General features: G+C 51.0%; 1 protein-coding gene across 8 annotated transcripts in view; it reads left to right on the forward strand.

Moving 5' to 3' along the window:
* Large1 (LARGE xylosyl- and glucuronyltransferase 1) overlaps positions 1-20,897 on the forward strand; it is a 507,191-nt gene that overhangs the window by 477,889 nt on the left and 8,405 nt on the right. For all 8 annotated transcript variants that reach the window (XM_078052856.1, XM_078052857.1, XM_078052859.1 and 5 more), the window contains 2 exons: positions 3,913-4,191; positions 20,442-20,588. In XM_078052856.1, the coding sequence (XP_077908982.1) occupies positions 3,913-4,191; positions 20,442-20,588 (426 nt within the window). The remainder of the gene's footprint in view (positions 1-3,912; positions 4,192-20,441; positions 20,589-20,897) is intronic.

Consider the following 20,897-nt stretch of genomic DNA (forward strand, 5'->3'; position numbering starts at 1 on the left):
CCATCCTGCCCTAGGAGCTTAAGAGGACCACCCTAGTGAACTCAGGATTCCGTGGCTGGGCAGCTTGGCCTGTGCTTAGCTGGACCCATCCAGGCATCTGCTGTCAACCTGGGTAACTCTTCTGCAGGTTGTCTGGCTATTAGCCAGGTCCCTGGGGATACCTGGATGTCATCTAGCAAGGTGGTGGGGGCTTGTTTGCATGGTGGTAGTCACAAGGTTTCCAAAGGACCAAGCCCTGCTGTGCCCGCACATTTTAAAACCTCTGTTAATGTAATGTTTGCTAATGTCCCACAGACTGAAGCAAGCGAGGTGGGGCCAGGCCAGGGTCAGTGTGGGAGAGTCTTCCCAAAGGATGTGAAGAGAGAAGAATGATTTATAGCTATTTTGTAAGCTATTCTGTCCCATGAACATTGGTAGAAACTGAAGCTCCAAGCTCAGAGCTCTTGCCTATGTGTACTGACCCAGGGCTGTCTGACCCCAGAACCCACAGTTGCAAGCTGTGATCACGTCCCAGGCAGCATCTCTTGCAGCAGTGTACCTGAGGGGTGTGGGCCAGCTGGTAGGGTGGGCGTGTCCCATTGCAACAGAAGCCAGGGAGGCCCACAGATGCTCTGGAGTCCCAGCCACCTCTGGCCATTAGGTTTCTCCCTGCCTGCTCCTTAGTAAGCTAAAGACTGTGTATGTTCAGCTTTGCATCTTAGTGGGGCTCCCCAGAGTAGACCCACCAGACACCGGAGACTTTGCCCCCCCCCTCCCCAGCAGGAAGCAGCGGTGGGCTCTGTGGGGAGTGGAAAGGAGCTGGGTGAGTCCGCCCCTCTGGATTCTGGAGTCGGCTAATTCATCAGCTCCTCCTGTTCTCTTGAGCAAGTCGCACCCCCTCTGTGAAACTCACCTCTTTCCTCTTTCATCATGAAAATGGTCTGGGCAAAAAAAGAAAAAAAATCTCAAAGCTCCTTTCCAAATGGACAGTTCTGTGGTTTCAGAATTGATCTCTGTCTCCTGAAATCTGCACTGGCTCAGCCCTCGCTGTGCCGGGCACTCTGTCTTCCTGTCGAGGGGACCGGAGAAAGATGGGCACTGAGCTCCACACGGCAAGAGCTGCAGGGGCGCCCCACCCAGAACAGAAGTGGAGAGAAACAGCCCTCAAGGAGCAGCCCGTGGTGGGTCTTGGAGGCCACCCCCAAGAGGGACCGGGAGGAGGAAGGAATAGATAGAAGTTGACATCAAGGGAGGAGGGCCCTCTTCTGGGGGGAAACAGGCAATGAAGGGAAGAGATTTGGGGGGCGTTGTCCTCCACCTGACACCCGTTCTTACCAGCTGATGCCCTGGGCTCTGAGGTCAGGAAGACCCCCACCCATCTCCTGCACTGACAGCGGCAAGCCTTGAAAGAGTCGCTTCACCTCCTCGCCTGCAAAACAGGGATCAGAGTCTCCATTCTGTAGAGTGCCTGCGGCCATCAGATATGATAAGAGCCATAACGTGGGTGGCACCTGGCAAGTAGGAAGTAAGGGGGACGGATAGATCTGTGGTTGTCACAGTTTCCATGTTGTCCTTGTTGGGAACCCGAGGTTGTCTCTGTTGTCCCCATCCTGGCGGAAGTTTGATTCTTGGGGGGAAGATGTTGGAGAGGGCTGGCGGCTTGGAAGACATGCGGGTTGCGTCGTCCGCACACACACTGCTGGCTGAGGTTCCATGGGACGCACCTGACACCATGTCCCGTAAAGTTCAACTTAATCTTTCATGAACGGCACGTTCTCCTGAGAACCTTCAGTAGCTTCCTGCATTCTCCTGTGCTCTCAGCAGAGCTTGGCCGACGGCCTGTGCCGGGTAGGCTTGCTGCCCGCTTAGAAAACAGAGTCAAAACCCCAGTGAGTAGAAGAATCCGGAGCAAAGCCGCCCTCTCCCCTGCTCAGCCCAATGACCTCCTTCCCCCAACACACGCCAACAGTCTGCATGCGAGGAATGGTTCTTGCCCTTTTACTCTCCTGCTCACAAAAGATTTGTGCAAATAGATCTCCCTGGAAGTACGGAGTCCACCATTGTACAAAGATGAAGCTGAGGCACGGGGAGATCATTCAGAATCCCAGACCCTCAAGCCCAGGAGAGAACAGGGCCCGACAGTGGAGGCTCAAGGCCAGGGTCAGCGAGCTGAGGCATCTGCAGAATGCTACCTTTACAAGGTGACTCCAGTTGGCTTGGTTAGTGGATGTGATCAAGGGTGACAAATGGAGGGCATTTTACTCTGGTGAGTGTCTCAGTCTTCCATATTGGAAAAGGGGGCAAATCTAGGCAATACCAGAGTTACTGAGTGAAAACTCTGGAAGTCCAGAGAGAAAGCCATTGACAGGAGATAGGTGTGCCCATTTTCTTTGGTTTGGAAGCGTGGAAATGCAAAGAATCTCTTTCTTGGTAATCATCTGAATAAAGTGGACAGACATCCTGACCAGAAGACTTCTGGTCATGTAACCTCTTTCTGGAAAGAGGGGAAAATTAAAATAGGCTTTTGCTGTCTCTTTCAACCATAGATTTTGTGTGTACCAGGCATTTCTGATGCCTTGGAGGGGATAAAGAAAAAAGAAAAAGAAAGCAGAAGAAAAATCCTCATGGATTTCTTTTCAAACCTGTCCCCAGAACACTCCTGTGAGAAGCACCTTTTGTTTCTTCCTCTGGCCTCTGTCCTCCCCACTTCCTTGGCTCAGTGCTTTCTGGTAGCTTTGTGGACTTGGCCTCCAGGCAATAAGCGCCCTGAACGTGAAGACAGGACCCCAGGTGCCCTTGGGATCCCAATGTCCTTCTGTTCCCTTTGCCAAACACCCAGGGTTATTATTTCTCAGTCACTTCAAGCCCCATCAAGGTCCCTGTCTACACATCTCTGGTTGATAGGTCCAAGAATCTGAGCTGGAGCCTCAGGTCCATTATTAGGAAACTGGGAGAATAGCTGTGCTCTACGATGCTGGGAGAATTCTGGAAGGTGCCTGGTGTGTAGGAACGCATCCATAACTCTAGTTGTTTCTCATGTTCTCCTTGTTGGTTTTGGTGCTCCTTGTCAGTGTCCTCCGTTCGTCTAAATCTTCTGTGGCCGTTCACTGCTTTAGATCAGTAGAGCCGTTTTCCATCTGGACTAAGAGAGGAGAGGTATAAGAGTTTGGGCTGGATGAGGATCTTTGGATAGTTTACTATAGTCACAGCCCACACCTTTGCATTAGTCTGTTTTCTGTTGCTATAACAAAATAGCTGAGGCTGGGTAGTTATAAAGAAGAGGATTACTTAACTCACAGTTTTAGAGGCTACAAATCAAATCCAAGATGGGGAGGCCTCATCTTGTCAGCCTCTGGTGAGGGTTCCTTTGACTATATCACAAGATGGCCAGGTAGCAGGAAGGAAATGGCTCTGTGCAGAAGAGTGAGCACTCCCATGGTGAGACGAAAGACAGAGGATCCAGGGCTCAGATAACTGTTCTTCTAAAACACTTTCATGGGAACTTGCCAAGGACCCATGAAAAGTACATTAACTCGTTCCCAGGGCCCACCCCCAGTGACCTAGCCACCTCCCACTAGCCCCCGCCTCTGGAAGGTTCCACACCTGAACACTACCACACTGGAAACACTGAAGGTTTGGGGGCAAGCGCATCCCAAACCATCGCACCATTGAAAAGAGGAGCCTGAGGCTTATGAGCAAGGTGACTTTTGCTATCCTGTGTTCAGTGGGAAGCAGAAGACGAGAACCAGCATGGCAGATGTTTTTATGTCTATTTATGGGTAAGAGAACTGAGTGGGTCATATTCCGAGACCAGTTCAGATTTGCAGCTGATGGACCGCCCGCGGGTGGATGGAGGTAGAGGCCCACAGGAGACCTGGCAGAGGATTCAGGGACAGGCCAGGTCCTCACACCCCGCCTCCCTTTCTCTTCCAGGCTCCAGATGCTGGAGGCCATCTGCAAGCACTGGGAGGGACCCATCAGTCTGGCCCTCTACCTGTCGGATGCTGAGGCCCAGCAGTTCCTCCGCTACGCCCAGGGCTCCGAGGTGCTCATGAGCCGCCACAACGTGGGCTACCACATCGTGTACAAGGAGGGCCAGTTCTACCCTGTGAACCTCCTGCGCAACGTGGCCATGAAGCACATCAGCACCCCCTACACGTTCCTGTCGGACATCGACTTCCTGCCCATGTACGGGCTCTATGAGTACCTCAGGTAAGGGCCTGCTGGGCCGGCACTGCCCACGCTGCTCCTGGAGCTGGAAGGCTTGTCGGGTCGTGCGGGGCCGGAGCAGAAGCCCCTTAGGATCCTGCTCTAGTCATGTGCTTTCACAGATGGGGCAGCTGAGGTCAAGAATGGGGAACGGCCTGCCTGGTCACCTAGAGGCAGAAGGCCTCCTGCCAGGTGTGGGAGATCAGGAGGCGGTTGTCCCGGGGAACAGCCCGGAGCCCGAGTTTGCATAATGAAGTGTCAGTTGGGTCTAGGAAGCATCCTGTCTCCCATCTAATGCTCTTTCTATAGCATCTATGAAAACACACTGTCCCTCTTCCAATTTTGGATCAGACAGCCTTCACGTAACCGTTCTAAAAAGATCACTGCCTAGTCTTTAAAACAAATCTAAGTGATAATGATGCCTAACATCTATTGAAGTGCTGGCCGGGTGCCAGAAGCTGTTCTGAGTGCCTGACAAGTCGGATCTCACCCCCCCACCCCCCCACCCTGCCGCAAACCCTGCCTCAGGTAGAACAAGACTAAGCCACTGGCCCAAGGTGACACAGGAGCGAAGGGGCAGCTGGGGTCAGAACCTAGCCCCTGACTCTGGACCCATGTGCCTAATCACCTCGAGGCCGTCTCTGGATCTCCAATGTCCTTTTCTAACTGTCCCCACCTAGAAGGACAAACGTCTAGCTGCTGGAGAAAGCCGTGACGGAGAGCTGCTTGGCTGTGTGGGGAGTGGCATTTATTACAGAATAACAAACAGCATGAACTGAAAGACACTACAATTCATATAGCCCAAGGTTCTGTTCCCTAGGTACAGATGCACCAACCACACTCTTAAAGAATCCGCCTCTCCCTACTGTCATTCTTCAGTATGAGTTACCTCCACTACCAGGGCAGTGCTTGCCTGGCTCCCAGGTACCATGAAGTGGTTTGCATTTCTTATCCTGTTGGATCCAAAAGCATGCATACCTCCCCCATTTTCCAGGGGTAGCAGTGAGGCTCAGAGAGGCCAAATCCCCTGCTCAAGTCCAAGGGTTGTGTCAGGATTTGAACCAGGGTCTGTCGGATTCCAGGTTTGAAGGCCATGTTGCTGCTCTGGGGTTTCTGACTGTCCAAAACAATGTGATTTGGCAGGATGTGATTTCTTTCTCTCTTTTTCTCTGGCCTGCCCTCCTTCCATCCATCTCTGTCTCTCTTTCCCTGTCCCTCCCAACCCCTTCCTATCTGTGCCTCTCTCTTAAAAGATCTCCAACATTCTTTAAACCTTTTGTGCTTCAGCCGAAGCACAGGTTTCATATCAGCAGCCTCCCTGCCCTGCTCTCTCCAGAGCAAGGAAGACAGCCTGTGTCCAGCCACTGGATTGGGTTCATTTCCAGGGCCATGTTGGGGTTTCATAGCATCAACCCCTCTTGTGAGCAGGGAGGAGCCCCTGTCGGGCTCTCTGATAATAGCAGAGTGGGCAGCACCCGGACATCTTGCAGGCAGGCAGGTGCTGGAGCACAGAGCTCTGTGAACCAGGACTCCTGACTGTATCAGACTCTAAGAAATGGAGTTTTTCCCCAGCTCAGGCTTCTGCTGGGGCTCTGGATCCCAGTGTGTGGGTTGAGGGTGCCCCCATGTGGTCACCTCTGTTCCTGCAGCTTCTGAAACCTCCAGATTTCAGAGATGGAAGGAACAGATAGGTGGGAGAAGAGTGTGGCCCAATACCACCAACATCCCCCACCCCCGACCTGGACCCATCAAAGAGAGGCTTTTAGGACTGGACCCTGCCCATTGCCACTTTCTATTCTTAAGAAGCACCTGGAAGCCTTCACTCGGATGAGTTGAAAGGGAACAGGCCCCATTCCATCAACACTGTGATCTTGACTCTCCAAGAGCTATTTTATGACTTTGCCTCTTGGGCATCATGTTTGAAAACAAGTATACAAGAGCAGACATGAATGTTGGCCCCTTGGGCTTTACTGATCCAAGACCCTAACTGATGATCAACATCTTATTCAATTTGAGGTAATTAATATTGCCTTTTAATTAACATTTTTGCTTAATGCAGAATCACTGGAGGTTGCAGTTTGGCCACCTTATCCCAGGTGCCTGTGGTTCCCCTCAGGGGGTTTGAAATACTGCAAATTGCTCCTAGATTCAATTATTGTGTAAGCAGACCTTGCCCAAGAATACTGAGCACAACCTAATAGGGAGACCATAGACTCTCCACTGCCATATGGAATTCCTGCTCCAGGGGATCAGGACTGAAGTTAGGCAGTCCTGCAGAGGACCTGGGAATCTGCATTTCTGCATAAGACTTTTAATATCAGCAACTTACTAAAAATAAGTTTTTAATGCTGCTAAGCTAGACCATACAGGTCCCCCGGCTGCAGTGAACCTGCCCCCCCCCCTCCTCCAGGCCACCAATTTGTGACCTCTGACCTGGATATTCCCTAGGCACTGAATTTAAGAAAACAGTAAGGGACATGATTCTATCAGAAGCCCTAAATAAGCATCTACTGTCCATTTTCTTTGAAGGCCACTATATTGACTGGTAATTGGCTTGGGAAGAATTTTTTCTAGTATTTGGGAAGGATTTATTTCTGATCCATATATTATCTGTAGATATATCCCAACAACAGCAGAATTATATCACTGGTTGGGGATGAGGTTAGGGATGCTGTTAGCTGTGGAGTTCAGCGGGGCCAGCAGATCCCCTAATTGACTGACTTCTTCAGCACCAATATCTGACAAAACGCTAGACCCAGATTCTGTGAAGATATGACTAATAAAAACGACGGTTACAATGAACTGAGCCTGACCAAGTGCCGGAAGCTTGGTTTCCATCGCCTGTACTCTGACACTTCTCTATGCAGTGGTCACCAAACCAAGGCCCCGGAAAGCTTAGTCTTATTGTGAGAGGAAACCGTGGACTTCTGTCTACACAGCCTGCGCAGAAGGAGCCAGATCACTCTCAAACCCCACAATATGGAGCAGGCTAACCAGCAGCCCTCTGGCTGCACCCCCAGACACTTGCTCATGTCACCCTTCTTGAGGTCCTCCCTGGTTTCCAAAAAAAGTTCAGCATCGTAGCTCTCTGAGCGGTTGCCTAGCAACCAGCTAATATTTCAGCAAAAACAAACAGTTCAATCGGAAAATAATGAAATCAGCTCTATTCAGGGACAGAGCTGCAGAATTTCACTAAAATCTCTCTTCCACGCCTTCTCCCGTTTCTGCTAACGAATGAGCTTGTAGATGTGCGGCTCGCACTTCTGTTTATAGAAATGTCCACTGGAGTTCAGCAAGTGTGGCCAAATCACACAGACCTGCATTTGAACCCAGATCCTTGATACTTTCCAAGAATGTGATGTGGGGCACTTCAGACCCACCCTTTCTCAGTTAATCCAGGAGCTGGTAACAGCCTCTTGCAGGGTCAGTGTTCAACAGCTAGTTTTCTGTCACATGGCCTCTTCACAGCGCTCAGTATTGGACTCCTTTTCCAGGCCCCAGTGCCTACCCTTGTAAACTGCCCGCCACCTTCCAAACAGCCGAGGTAACTGCATGGAACCGTTTGACATTTTCACTCCCTGAAATGAGAACTATATACAAATGGCCCCTGACCTATGACAGCTCAGTGTGCATTTTTTTTTTAACTCTACAAGGTTGCGAAAACAGTACGCAGTCAGTAGAAACCTTGCTGCACGTTTTGAATTTCAGTCTTTTCCAGGAGGAGTGATGCACAGTCTGCTTCTCTCTCCTGATTCTGGGGGGACCACGAGCTGCAGCCCCCAGTTACAAGGGGAACCACCAGTCTCCTCAGTGTGCTGTGTGGCTACGCTATGACATCCAGGACACTTGGTGTAGAGAATGTATTTTCCACTTTCCACATTTCAACTCATAATGGGGTCTGTCAGGTCGTAACGCCATCATAAATGCTCCTTACTCAGCATTGACTTGGACTTGGGAATGGTACTTGACATCCCTCACTTATGGTATCTGTGAGATGAGGATAATACTGTTCTTCCCTCATAGAGACTTGGAAAGCACCTAGCAGTGCCCAGAACATTCTTCTTTCCATGAGCAGCCATTGCCTCTCTGCGATGGCCAAGCACTGTTCTGGGCCATGGAACAGTGGACAGAAAGGGCAAGGTCCCTGTCCTCTGGAGGTTTACACTCCACCTGGATGTGCTATTGCTATTGTTCTTATCACCATTAGAGATGCAGAGGTAAAAGATACAGGACCCCAGTCTAACAGCAGATGGCCCAATGCGGCCAGGTGGGACAGGTCTCAGGAAGAGCTGCTAGTTGAGATTGAGCTTGAAGGTCAGTGGTTCAAATGTCATGAGACACATTTGAGGGTCACTGAAGCCATTGGTGTGGTTGAAGTTCCAGAATGACAGGGATATCAGGAATGTGACATCTCAGCCAAGAGTGACCTCAACCATGGACTGGGGCACATTTCTAGCCTCTTCCACCTGCAGAATTCTCATCTCTGATTGGTGCTTTAAAGCTTAAAGAGTCTCTGCTACCCACGCTGATTCTGTTTTTTAGGGGACACATGTGCCACACTGGCAGGGATGTAAGAACAACGAGTCAGTTTTATTCTGTGCTAGGCAGGAGGGCATCTGGCCAACCCCCATTCACATTTTCCCAGGCACACGATGGCTGCTCCGTAAATTCTTAAGTGAGTGCAAAAATGTGAACAAGGCCAGGTAGAAGTGGCGCCAAGTGAGATTTACTGGCTGCCTTCCAAGAGATGTTTCCAGGTGGCCTTTCCTTGGGTTACTTTGTTATTTTAATTCTGCTATATCTGTGACATTTAACGTTTATTGAGCACTTACTATGTGCCAAGCACTGTGATAAGCACTTTTGTGTGTATTTTATCATTTAACATTACCACGGTTCATTTTACACAAGAGGATGTTCATGCTAGGCCTCACGTTCAAGGGCGCAGCACCACTAAGTAGGCACCTGGCTTGCTCTGGGCTCATCCAGAGGTGTCTGTGCCTAGCCTCCTGGTGGGCCCATGTCCCACTTCACCCTGGTGGCCATCATCGTCATCACAGCTTGCCTTTACCGGGGATAGCCTGGGCATCTGGGAACTCTCTTAACCTTTCCACGAGAGGTTCCATGAAAATCCACAACACACAGACACTGATGCTTACCCTGACAGAGAAGAAAACTGTGGCTCAAAGTTGTAACTTGCTCAAGGGTTCAAGCTGGTAGATGTCCAGTTGGGATAGGAATCCAGGCGATCTGTCCCCGAGCTACCCTCCTGTCACCTCCCGTGACCTACAGGCTGCATTGAACATTTGCTGGTGCTTAGGGTGCTTCTGGGATGTACTAGTTCCTCGTGTAAACACCTGGACAGTGGGGGCATTTAGTAGGGTGTTGAGCATTTCGTGACTCGGGCAAGTGCTCAACAAATTGCAACTCTTACTGTTATTTCTGAAATTTGCCCCCAAAAGCTCATTCTTAGTTCCTCCTTCTCGCCTTCCCCTCTCTGACTCGCAGGTTCTGCCTCTGGCTAAGTTCATGCCGTCTGTTTAGAAACCACCCAGATCTTGCAGGGCCAGGAAGCCCCTCCTGCTCACAGGGGACTGTGGCCCTGTCGGCCCTCGTCTGCTGCGTGCCTATTTTGCAGTTACCCCTCTGTGGGAAGCCTCCCTCACTTATGAGTCTTACCTGTTGTCCCCACCTACCTCCCAAGTCCTGGCTGCCAGCTCATCTCCTAGGCAACTCTCCCAGTCGCTGAGCAAACTCTTACCTGGCCTCCATGTTTGAGGGGGTGAAGGAGGATGAGGAGGCTGTGCCGAGTCCTGCCTCCACAGTCCCCTGCACAGACAATAAGCCTGCACTTTCCTTCCTCTGCCTCTGGATTCCTGCCCTGAGGTGGGTTTCTGGGGCCTCAAAGGTGTGGTGCAGAAGGTTCCCACCATACTGGGGGGAGCCGTGCTTAGATCAAGCACCACTGAAGCTGGGCAGAGCGCCAGCTGTGGGGGACAGCTAGAGACAAGGGCCTCCCAGCGTCTCCGTCTCTCTCTCTCTCTCTCTCTCTCTCTCTCTCTCTCTCTCTCTCTCTCTCTCTCTCTCACACACACACACACACACACACACACACACACATACATACACACACACACACACACACACACACACACACGCTGCACACGCCCTTTACGGGCCACGTGCTCCCTAGCTCGATTTGTCGGTTTGCACCACACCCAGGTCTTGTGCCAAGAGGGACCTGAAATCAAAATACTGTGGCTGCATCTCAGCCCCAGGTCTCAGGTTTCTCCTCAAACAAGGATGACCCAACCCTGTCCCTCTATGCCCCATGAGAATCATGGAGGACATGAGGCCATAGCCATCTAGAGAGGACCCAGGAAGGAAGAAGCAAATGTTTCCAAGTGCCCCCGTGGAGCAGCCTCTGTGTGAGGCTCTGGACAAGTGCTACCTCTATGTGACAACCTAGTCGAAGACGCATGCTTTTATGCTCATTATACAAGTGAGAAGATTAAAACATAGATCCTTTCCCCAAGGTCATTTGGATTCAAGTGGCTACATTCTCAACCCAGGTCTCTGTCATTCCCAAAGAGCCCTCTCCTCAGTGCCGCCCCCCGCCCCCCGCAGTGTGTGGGGTTGCGTTCAGTGCCTTCATCCCTGTACTCTGACTGAGTCCCTCATGTGTGCCTGGCACCGAGCAAGAGCTAAAAAATTACCATGGCCGAGGCTGTCCCCGGCTGCAAGCCCAGCAGGGCTGATAGATAATGAGCAGGTGGCCATCATCAGTGACACAGTGGTCCTAGCTGAGCGAGTCCCGGGAAGATGCAGACTTGTCATTAAGGGGGACATGTGGGGAGTCAGCAAAGCCAGCAGAGGTGAGGGGGCATGTGCAGGGGGACAGCTCGTCCCGCTGGCTTTGCAAAACTTGAGACAGAGGGAGGCTGTCGTGGGGGAGAGCAGAAGCACGCTCCAGCCTGAATTTCTCCTCCCTCCTGTCCTCTTTTAATATCACTCGTGTAGGAGTCCCTGGGAACTTGTACAAGAACCACTTGGCTCCCTTCCAACTCGGGCTTGATCACACAGCGGGCTCTCGCGGGCTCTCGGGCATGTCGCAGCATGGAACTGGGCTGTTGAAGTGGGGGGCTCCTAACACTGACAAGCCGGGTCCTCTCCTGGCCTTCTGAAGCAGCCCCGCCTCCAGCCCAGTGGTTCCCAACAGTTTGTCACTTGTGTCAGCCTCCGTCATTCATTACCGCCACACAGAGAAGCAGCACAGCCCATCCTGCCGTGGAAGTGGACCTTCACGGGGGCAGAGATGGAGCGGGGGCAACGGGAGGGTCCCAAGTGGTTGCAGTATCAAGAGGACAGATGCTCCAAGCAGTCACCTTGGTCAAAGCAAGATGCTCTGCAGAATTCTCCCCAACCAAGGGCAGTGGTCTCTGGAGCCAAGGGCAGAATCAGGAAAAGTCAAAGTTAGATTTGACGGGAAGAGGACATTGCTGACCTTAGCCAGATCATGGAGTCAAAGACAGATGATAATGGTTTGAGAAGCTCATGGTGGTGAAGAAAGGAAACAAGGGGCCAGTGCCCATGTGTCCTGCCCCACCACCCCACCCTGTTAAAGCACTGCTTGTTTCCTGGCCTCAGCCCTAGTCAGTCCTAGGAGATGGGATCTGCCATGGGGGCAGCATTGTCCTTTAAGAAACCTACCTGAGCAAGCAGGCCGTGCCTATTGCGTGCTCCCTGCATTCTTTGCTAACCACTCTCCCACCAGCTCCCTTGACCTTGAAGTTCAAGACATTCATTGCTTCTGTTGCAGGGTTGGAAAAACAGGAGTCCCCACATTTGACAACCTTGGCCGAGTAGATGTGTGATTGCCAGTCTTTCCCAGTTCATTCTAAACTGGTGCTGTCCTTATTACTGTCGTTGTTATTGTCATGTGATGGTGGTACCTGCCCACTGCTCAGTGGTTACTAATGTACTCAGCCCTCTGAGCTTTGCATCTTCATCAGTCAACTGAGAACACTAGTACCAATGTCATAGGTTGCCCTGATGTTTAATCAGTGATACAAATGCTGTGCTGAGCGTAGGGCTTCATCCAAATACACCGAAGCACTTATTTTTATTTACTGATCAGCTACAATATTCTTTAGCAGTTATTACTGTTTATCAATCACTTACATTACACCAGGCCTGCTTTTGGAGATTCAGTTCTGCTGAATGTCATATGCTCCCTGATTGCCAGAGTTCTGCAAGTACTGGAACACTTTGTCCTGACTGGCTAAGCCCTGCTTCTGGTCAGAGCACAGCTCTGGGTGCCCTAGGTCTCCGGCTCCCTCTCTCACCACACTTAGAGCTCCATGCTGAGGTTATATCTGTTCTTTCGGCTCGGTGTACCTAATGTCTCTGTGTCTGGCTTCATTAATATTCATTAGTTAAGGAATATATTATCTTACTTAGTTCTCTTAATAGCCAAGTCCATAAAGTATTATTATCAAGATAAGGAAACAAAAGCCCAGAGAGTTAAGAAAATTGCCCCTGATTATGCAATTACCCAAGTGGTGAAGCCGAGATAGAATCTACATCATCTGATTTAAAAGATCACACTCTTGGTCTCGTGGTTCAGCCCCCCTTCACACCGGCCTCCTGGGGAGACATTCAGCCCTGGTGTGTGGAAAATCATGTCAGTCGGCTTCTCGTGAAACATCGGACTATATGGTCACACTTCCATGTGGCAGCCCCGGAGCTGCGCTTGAAGAGCAGCTGCCTTGGTGCGGGGCAGGGTCTTGGCGGCTGCTGCCCCTGGCCATCCTGCCTGCTCCTTGCCCGCCAGCGCCCCCACTCACTCACAGTACTGGCCCCACCCCCAGCTGCTTGAGATGGTCCCTGATGTAGACAGAGCCGGCAGGAGGTCCTTTCCAACCCATTTGTTCCTGTTGAAACAGGACTGTGCTTTCTCCTTTCTCTGGACCTGAGAAGCAGGCTCCTTCTCTAACTGCGTTTTCCTGGAGATGGCATCCAGTTGAGTTTGTGACACTTAAGCCCACACCAGAGGAAGAATCTGTTTCCAGGAACAGGGAGCAGAGTAGAATGTGTGAGAGCAGAGAGGTGGGAATTGGGTTGTTCGTCCTTTGGTAGGAACTGGCGAGTGACTCAAATCCTATTTGCAGGTAAGTTGTGCTCATTCTTGAGACTCCTGGAGGGGTCTAATAGGCAGGCATGCGTCCTTCTAGCTTTATGAAAGGGCTAGCACTGGTCATGGGGTGTTACTCATTTTCTCCCCTAGGAACCACAAAAGCTAATTTCCTCCACCCTGGGTCACTTAAAATGAAACTAATTTTTTTTTTTTTTTTTAACAAAAGGGATACTTGTTACAACTTAGCTGCATGATTTTGCCGTAGATGGTCCCCAAGTCCTGCTTCTGCTACCGTAGCCAGGCCTACATCTCGCCACCAGTGTGCATTCAGGATGGGGGATGAGGCGATAGTGTGGGGTCCGGGGTTCTGTTCCTAAGTAGCTCTCCAATCCTGCCCTTGTGTGACTTGCTGCATTTCTGCAGAGCTAGAGGAATGCCAGTCTAGACAGCATCGCCATCACACCCACCCTTTCCAGGTCTTGACGGGTGCTCCTGGTGCTCCTCCGGGTGCCACTAATCAAAGGCAAAGCCACCCGTGACTTCGCACTGCCCAAGTCAACGTCAGTCGCCACCTCTCGTTGTACTTGACCTCTCGGCAGCACCTCACTGCTGCTGATGCCTCATGGATACACATCTTTTCTTTTCCCTCTTGATGTGTGAGTGGCCATGAGCCATGGAGTGTGCGTGGTCTCCAGGAGGCAGGAGGCAGATTTCTGGGGTTAGACCTTGGGCATCTTTGGGGGAAGGGATGTTCTGCCCACCTTTGGGGAAATGCCTGCAGTGCTCCCCTCCTTCCTCTCTGCCCCCATGTCTAGTACCCTCCCTACTCCTCATTCTGAGCTTGTCACTGTAGCCTCCGTGCTGTCCCTTGAGCACACACCACCTTCACAGTGAGGTCTGCTGCACCTGGAAAACTGTGACCCCAGACAACACGTCACCTGCCCCCCACCTGCTCCGTGTAGAAGCTCACGTCTCTCCTTCGTGAGGCCAGCCCTGACTGCTCGTCGCCACTCCCCACCTCAGGCATTCCTAAGCCCCTTCCTCAGCTCCGTTCTCCCCCCCACACATACACAATGTCACTTTCCAAAGTACTGCATAGCTCACCCACTGTGCTGGCTCCCTATGTGTCTCCCCCCACACACTAGGAGGTACGCTCCCTGAGGGCAGGAACAGGTACACAGACAGCCCTGGGCATTGTGGAAAGAGCAGTAACTGAACAAGAACAAAGTGGCCGAATCAGCTCTTGGCGGGACCTCTTAGGCAGCAGGCAAGGCCAGGATTGGTGTCACCATTGTAACCCTGGGCCGCCGTGTGAGAGGAGGGGAAGCAATCATAACCAAGCCTGGTGTGTGTTATTATGTGGCAGGCTCTGTTAAGGCCCTTTCCACTAAGAATCCAGCTCCCCACAGTCGCCCTCAAGGGCTAACACTGCGATCACCACCCCCGTCTCCCAGAACCAGAGACCGCAGAACCAAGAGGGCACGTTGGTAGCCAGGGTGCCCATCCCGCTCCAGGGCCCACCGTCTCCTTTCCCACTGTGACCCAGAGAGGCGATGTTTTAGTCAGGGTCATTGCTGCTGTGACTCATCGACCCGGCCAGAGCAACTGTAGAGGAGGAAAGGTTTGTTTGAGGGCTCGCGGTTTCAGAGGTCTCAGTCCCTGGACAGCAGGCCCCATCCTCGGGACTCGAGGTGAGGCAGGACATCATGACAGGAGAGTGTGCTGGAGGGACGCAGCTCACATCAGGGTGATCAGGAAGCAGAGAGAGGTCTCCACTTGCCAGATACAAATGTACACCCCACAGGCACGCCCCTGCCCCCTCTCCAGCTCACCTGCCCGCCTCCAGTTAGCACTCAGCCAGTCCCATGGCGGGAACCACTGATTGGGTTAAGGCTCTCACAACCCAGGCACTTCTCCTCTGAACCGTCTTGCACTGTCCTGCACGTGAGCTCCTGGGGGACACCTCACATCCAAACCCTGACAGGCGAGGTCCTAGGAAGCGCACTGTGGCTGTTCCCTGTCTCCTCTGAGACGTCCTCGTGGCCTCTTCATGCCAGGGACCTGGTTAAAGACACCTGCCTGCAGGAAAGGACGAAGTTAAAAAGACAGGCCTCGGGAGGAGAGCGTGTGAGGCCAACTGCCAGGGTCTGTCTGGGGTCTGTACCTGAGCGCTGAGGAGGCCCGTCCAGCGGGCAGTCCGCCCTTCCCTGCCGTTTCCCGGGCTTACACTGAGCCCCGCGGGAGCCTGCGACCTCACAGCCTCCACTCACTCACTGGGCTTAGGAAGCCTCTGGACTCACTCACCCCTGCCCATCAGCTCTGCGGGAGAGGGGCGGAAACCCCTGGCACACTGAGTGACTTGGGAGAAAGGGGCCAAGGGAATGTGAGACACCAAGGAGGAGCTTCAGGGCTCGGCAGATGAGCTCTCCCCAGCACACGGTTTCCCTGCCAGGCAGCCACCCGGCACTGGAAGAGGTGAATTTACTGTGTCGAAAAACCTGGGCTGTTTTGGACATGAAGAAAGATTCAGAGGGCTGGCGGGAGATGAAGGTCCAATCCTCTGTTTTCATAGATGAGCAACCAGCAAGCCAAAAACGGTCCTGTGGCAAGGAGTATGTTACCTTTCTGACTGTCCCCTGCCCTCGCCCATTCTCTCTCCCTGAGCCCACTCTCTGGCCCTGAGCCCGCCAGCCCACTGAGCTACAAAAGGGGAAAAGGACACATTGCTAATCTAAGTCAGGCACCGCATGAGGCTCTAGCACCCTGCAGGCCAGAGCTAGCGTCCCCATCTTCACTTGTGGGTGAGGAACCTGTGACTAGAAGGCTGTTCAGTGTGCCCAAGGTCAGAAGAAAGAGGGGCAGTTGGGCTCCCAGACACTTACTGTGGGTGTTCCCCATCTTCTCAGCAGGGTCCCCCGGTGCTCGGGTAGATGAGCCTGAGTTCCTCAGCCCAAAACGTGGCCATAGGTTTATGAATAATTTTGCAGGGATCTTTTTTTAAATATTAGCAAGAATTCCTTAAGGCAGACACTCTGATGTTACAACTATTAGTGTAAAGTGGTTTATATTTTGGGATGAAGAAATTTGCATATATTTATCAAGAGTTAAAAATTATTAATCCATAGAGATTCTTTTCCTCTTGACTGCTCTTCCCCTTCTCTCTCCACATTTGGCAAAGATCTTGAACAAGAATCAAGGCAGTGTACCAGCCAGGGTCCTCCAGAGAAATAGAACCAATGGGAGAGATAGAGACACAGAGAGATCTAGAGATATGGATGGATGGATGGATGGATGGATGGATGGATGGATGGATGGATGGATGGATGGATTGAAAAGATACAGCGGGTCTAAGGTATTGGCTCACATACTTGTGAGTGTTGGCAGGTCTGGAATCCATAGAGCAGATCAGCAGGCAAGAAATGCAGGAAGAATTTCTGTGTTAAACTCCTGAGGCTGAGTTCCTTTTCTCTGTCTGTCTCTCTGTATTTTAATTCTGTATTTATTTTATATTTTTCCATATTTTAATCAATGCATTATAATTATGAATAATGGTGGGCTTCGTTGTTTCATGCATGTGTGTGCAGATGATATAACATTATACTTTTTTCCATGAAAGCTCAGTATTTGTCTTATCCCTTTAGCTAACTGATGGCCTTATCAAGGGTAATCTTTCCTTAAAGTAGTTGTAGATGATCTTTGTATCTTCCCTGTGACAACTAGGCTAATGTTTGGCTAACACCAGACACAATACCCTAGTCCAGTGGACATATAAAACGAACCATCGTAAGCAGCAGTTGTGAGTTCTGTGCTCTGTTTGGGCTGGGCTTGGCCCCAGGCACTGCCACATACACTCTGCTATTTCTCATCAACATGCTGTACACGTGCACAAACTCTGGGACTCAGATTGGTTACAGTGACTTGCCCAGGAGGCCATCTCTGATAGAGTCAAACCTGGCTTCCAGGATTTTCTGATTACCACTCCACAAGACTGCCTTCCAAAAGCTTCAGTGTGAAGAATTTAGATTCAGCAATAGAAGATAGAAGTGTCACTCAGCTTATCAGGACTGGACCTGAAACTCAGGTCTCTTGGCTCCCAAGCCCGCCTTCTTGCACACCATAGCACCCCCTGGCTTCCAGAAAATTCACAGTCCCTGCAGACTAATGCTGGCAGCAGATTGTTCACCCCAGGCCAGCAGGTCCCAGCCGAGGCAGGATGTTCCAACCGTGCATGCTGCAGAGGGACCCCAGCTGTCGTTACCTCCTCAATAAACAGATGTGCTCCGAGTCCAGGCCCTGCAGCCACTCTATTGCTGAGACAGCCTCATAATGAGATACTTTCAGGGCATCAATATCGAAACCTCCTTGAATGGAGCCTGAAATGGACCTATCTAGTGACAAATCCATCTTTGTGGCAGTTTGCATTTCAGGGAGATTAAAGGGAATTTGCAGAAAGTCCTCCAGAATCTAATGCTGTCCGTGCAGAGGGAAATAAGGCCAGCGAGGGCTCCATCTGTAAGGCCTGCTGCTCTCCAGGTCTATTTACTCTGGATATTGCAGAATATCGATTAGGGTTGTTTCATTGCAAGGAACAGAAACCAATGCAAGGTAGTTTAATTAAAATAAAAAGAAGTTAAAGGAAAAGAAACAAAAAAATTGGGTGGTACATCTTATGGAATCAAAGTAGGATTTGGAAAAACAATACAGAAGCATGAAATTAACCAGGGCAGCTCTAGGCCTCTGCAGCAGAAGTTCCAAAGCCTGCAGTGCCCTGTCTGACAGAGCACAAGTCAGTTGTAAAGTTTCCCAGTTTCTATTTCTGTGTATATTTCCAAGGGTGAGAACTAGACTCATTCAGCTTGTGTCATGTGTCTACCCCTAAACAGCCTGCCCTGGCCAGGGGTGCAGGGATCCAGGCAGAGCTCTGTGAGTTGTTCCTAAGTGTACTGGCCACAATAAAAGGGGCAATTACTTTTTTTAATCAGGACACTCCCAAAAATGGCTGCTGGAATAACTGTGATTGTAATAATACTTATTTGAGGCTTACATGGGTAGAAGACCTGGTATTTAGAGATCTCTGTACCTATGGTGTGCATGTGTGCATATATTTTTCCCTAATGAACCCCTTTATAATTCAGCCCTCTCAGTCTCCAACTCAATTTCCGTTGCATCATATCTTAAAATCACCAGCTGCAGATGCAATCTTGTGCCCCAATTTAGAGATACTTATCCTCAGGCTTTTAACATATTAAGTCATTTAGACAAGATGCAAACACCACCCCAGCTGAGGACAGCTGTTTGTTACCCTGTATCTCTAAGGACCAAGCACATAGTAGGTGCTCAGTATTTACTAAATGAGTAGCAACCATCCACCAATATAGGGACACTTTCTTCCATGCCCTGAGGTCCCAGGGACTTTGCCATCTTGACCCAAGAATATAATTTTTTTGACTCGTGTCCCATCCTTACCACCTGGACTCAGTAGATAAGGACCACATTTCCTAGGGAACAGGTAAAGGGCCCCAGCTCTGCCATATGTAGTATAAGTTGGATATAAAAGAGATGCTGCCTTGACCCTAGATGCCCCGTCGTGGAGGAGGGAATCGTGAGTGTTTGAAAACTGACATCATTGTTCAGACAGACAAAGCAGGCCAGGACAGGCTGACTCACACCTCTGGCCCTCACACTGGCTAAGTATAGCTCACCCCCATTCTCTCTCACTGCCATCCTTACAGATCTCCTCTGAAATAGTAACACGAGGACTCTACATCACCTGGTGTAGGGTTGACTTCAGCATAAGAATAAAAAATGAACTAGAAATGACATTCCAAGGGTTCCAGATGAGCCTCCAGTTCATCTCTCCAGCTACCTCTTCTCCAAAGGGAGCTGGTAAGAACCTTAACCCAGAGTGGCTTCAGAAGACATTCTGACCTGGTCCACATTCCCCCTCATGGCTCCTTGACACCAAGCCTGGCCAATGTCCTTCTTGGCCTGTGTTTCTGTTCTGTGCCAACTGAACCGGGGCAGCGTAATTACTGATAGTAGGACTAGTCTTGCAGATCAGCCTTAGTCCCTGCTCATACAAAGGCTCAAAGTTTTGTTCAGTGATGTGACCTCAGTAACACACAATAAGCTCTTATAGGCTATGGGGAGGGAGGGTGCTTCTTCCAGTATTTTTCAAAATGTCTTCGAGTACTTATTATTTCCCCAACGGAGGCTGCTTGCTCTCTTCTGGTGAGTAACTCAGTGATGAGGCATTGAGACTCAGAAGTCAGTGGTCTGAGCAGGAAAGTGGAATGACGTACCACATTCGTAGCCAACAGAGATCCTAAAGATCAAGGTAGGGAGTAATGACAGTCTCCATGCCTGCCCTGCACCAGGTGTGCCAAGCAGTGTCATCACCTGGCTCACAGGACCTCCAGGAGGCAGACATATTGCCACCATTCTGGAGGAACCCAAGGTAGGGAAAAGCTAAATGACTTGGCCAGGATGGCCAGACTCATTGAGTGGCATTACCAGGATTCAAATCCAGTCTGTGCTCACTCAAAGCATCATGCCGGGTGGCCCTCCCTGAGCTTCGGTTCCCTTTCCAAGGATGGCCGCAGAGCTGGAGAAGAGCAGACAAATCCAGAGGTCAGGAGCGTCTCCAGGGAGCAGAGCCGAAGGCTGGGTGTGGAGGCAGGAGCTAATGAGAGATTGCAGAACTCTCCTCCGGCACATGGCGGACCAGAGCTCTGACATGCCTGGCTGGGTGCTGGCTGTTTAGGGACAGTTGGGGTCTGGGGCACAAGTCTGGCTCCTTTCAAGACTCAGGGTCCAGACTGTTCAAAGGGTTGAGAAGTCCCAGGCTGGTGAACCTCTCCCCACCTTTGTGGCCACCTGCTCTTGGGTGGCCAGTGGGAGGAGGGGTAGAAAGTCTTGTGAGCCCTTCTGCTGCTCCTGACTCTGGAAGGAGCACCCCGCAAGTGTGCAGGAGGCTGTCCCAGGCCTTCCTTTTGTGTTGTGCAGCATCTTGGAAGCTGCTCAGCCTCTCTGGGCCATTCACTACCAACTCTCCCAAGGGAAGGACTTTGGCCTGGAATCACAGACACCCGCTCTTTCTCTGCCCACCCCCTCTTTCCAGGAAGTCTGTCATCCAGCTTGACCTCGCCAATACCAAGAAAGCGATGATTGTCCCCGCATTTGAGACACTGCGCTACCGGCTGTCTTTCCCCAAGTCGAAAGCAGAGTTGCTATCAATGCTGGACATGGGGACCCTCTTCACATTCAGGTAAGTGGCCCTCACTGCTGTCCTCTGGGGTGCCTAAAGGACTTCTCTCCTGGGAAACCCAGACACCAAGGCTGTTGACCCAGAAGTTGGTGGGGGTAATATGCATGGGTCCATTGGAAGGCAAAAATAAAGCCAGTGTCCTTGCAACCCCCTACCCTGGCCAATGCACATAGTTTGCATTGTCCATGATGACAGGTGTGTGTCTATGTGGACGGGCATGTTTAGGTCAGAAGGCCGGCCATGCTTCTTTTCATGTTTTTCTAAACTGATCTCAGACCCCTTCTCCATCTCCTGACCTGAATTCTCCTT

This window comes from Ictidomys tridecemlineatus, chromosome 6 (assembly GCF_052094955.1).
Source record: "Ictidomys tridecemlineatus isolate mIctTri1 chromosome 6, mIctTri1.hap1, whole genome shotgun sequence".
Classification (NCBI taxonomy): Eukaryota; Metazoa; Chordata; class Mammalia; order Rodentia; family Sciuridae; genus Ictidomys; species Ictidomys tridecemlineatus.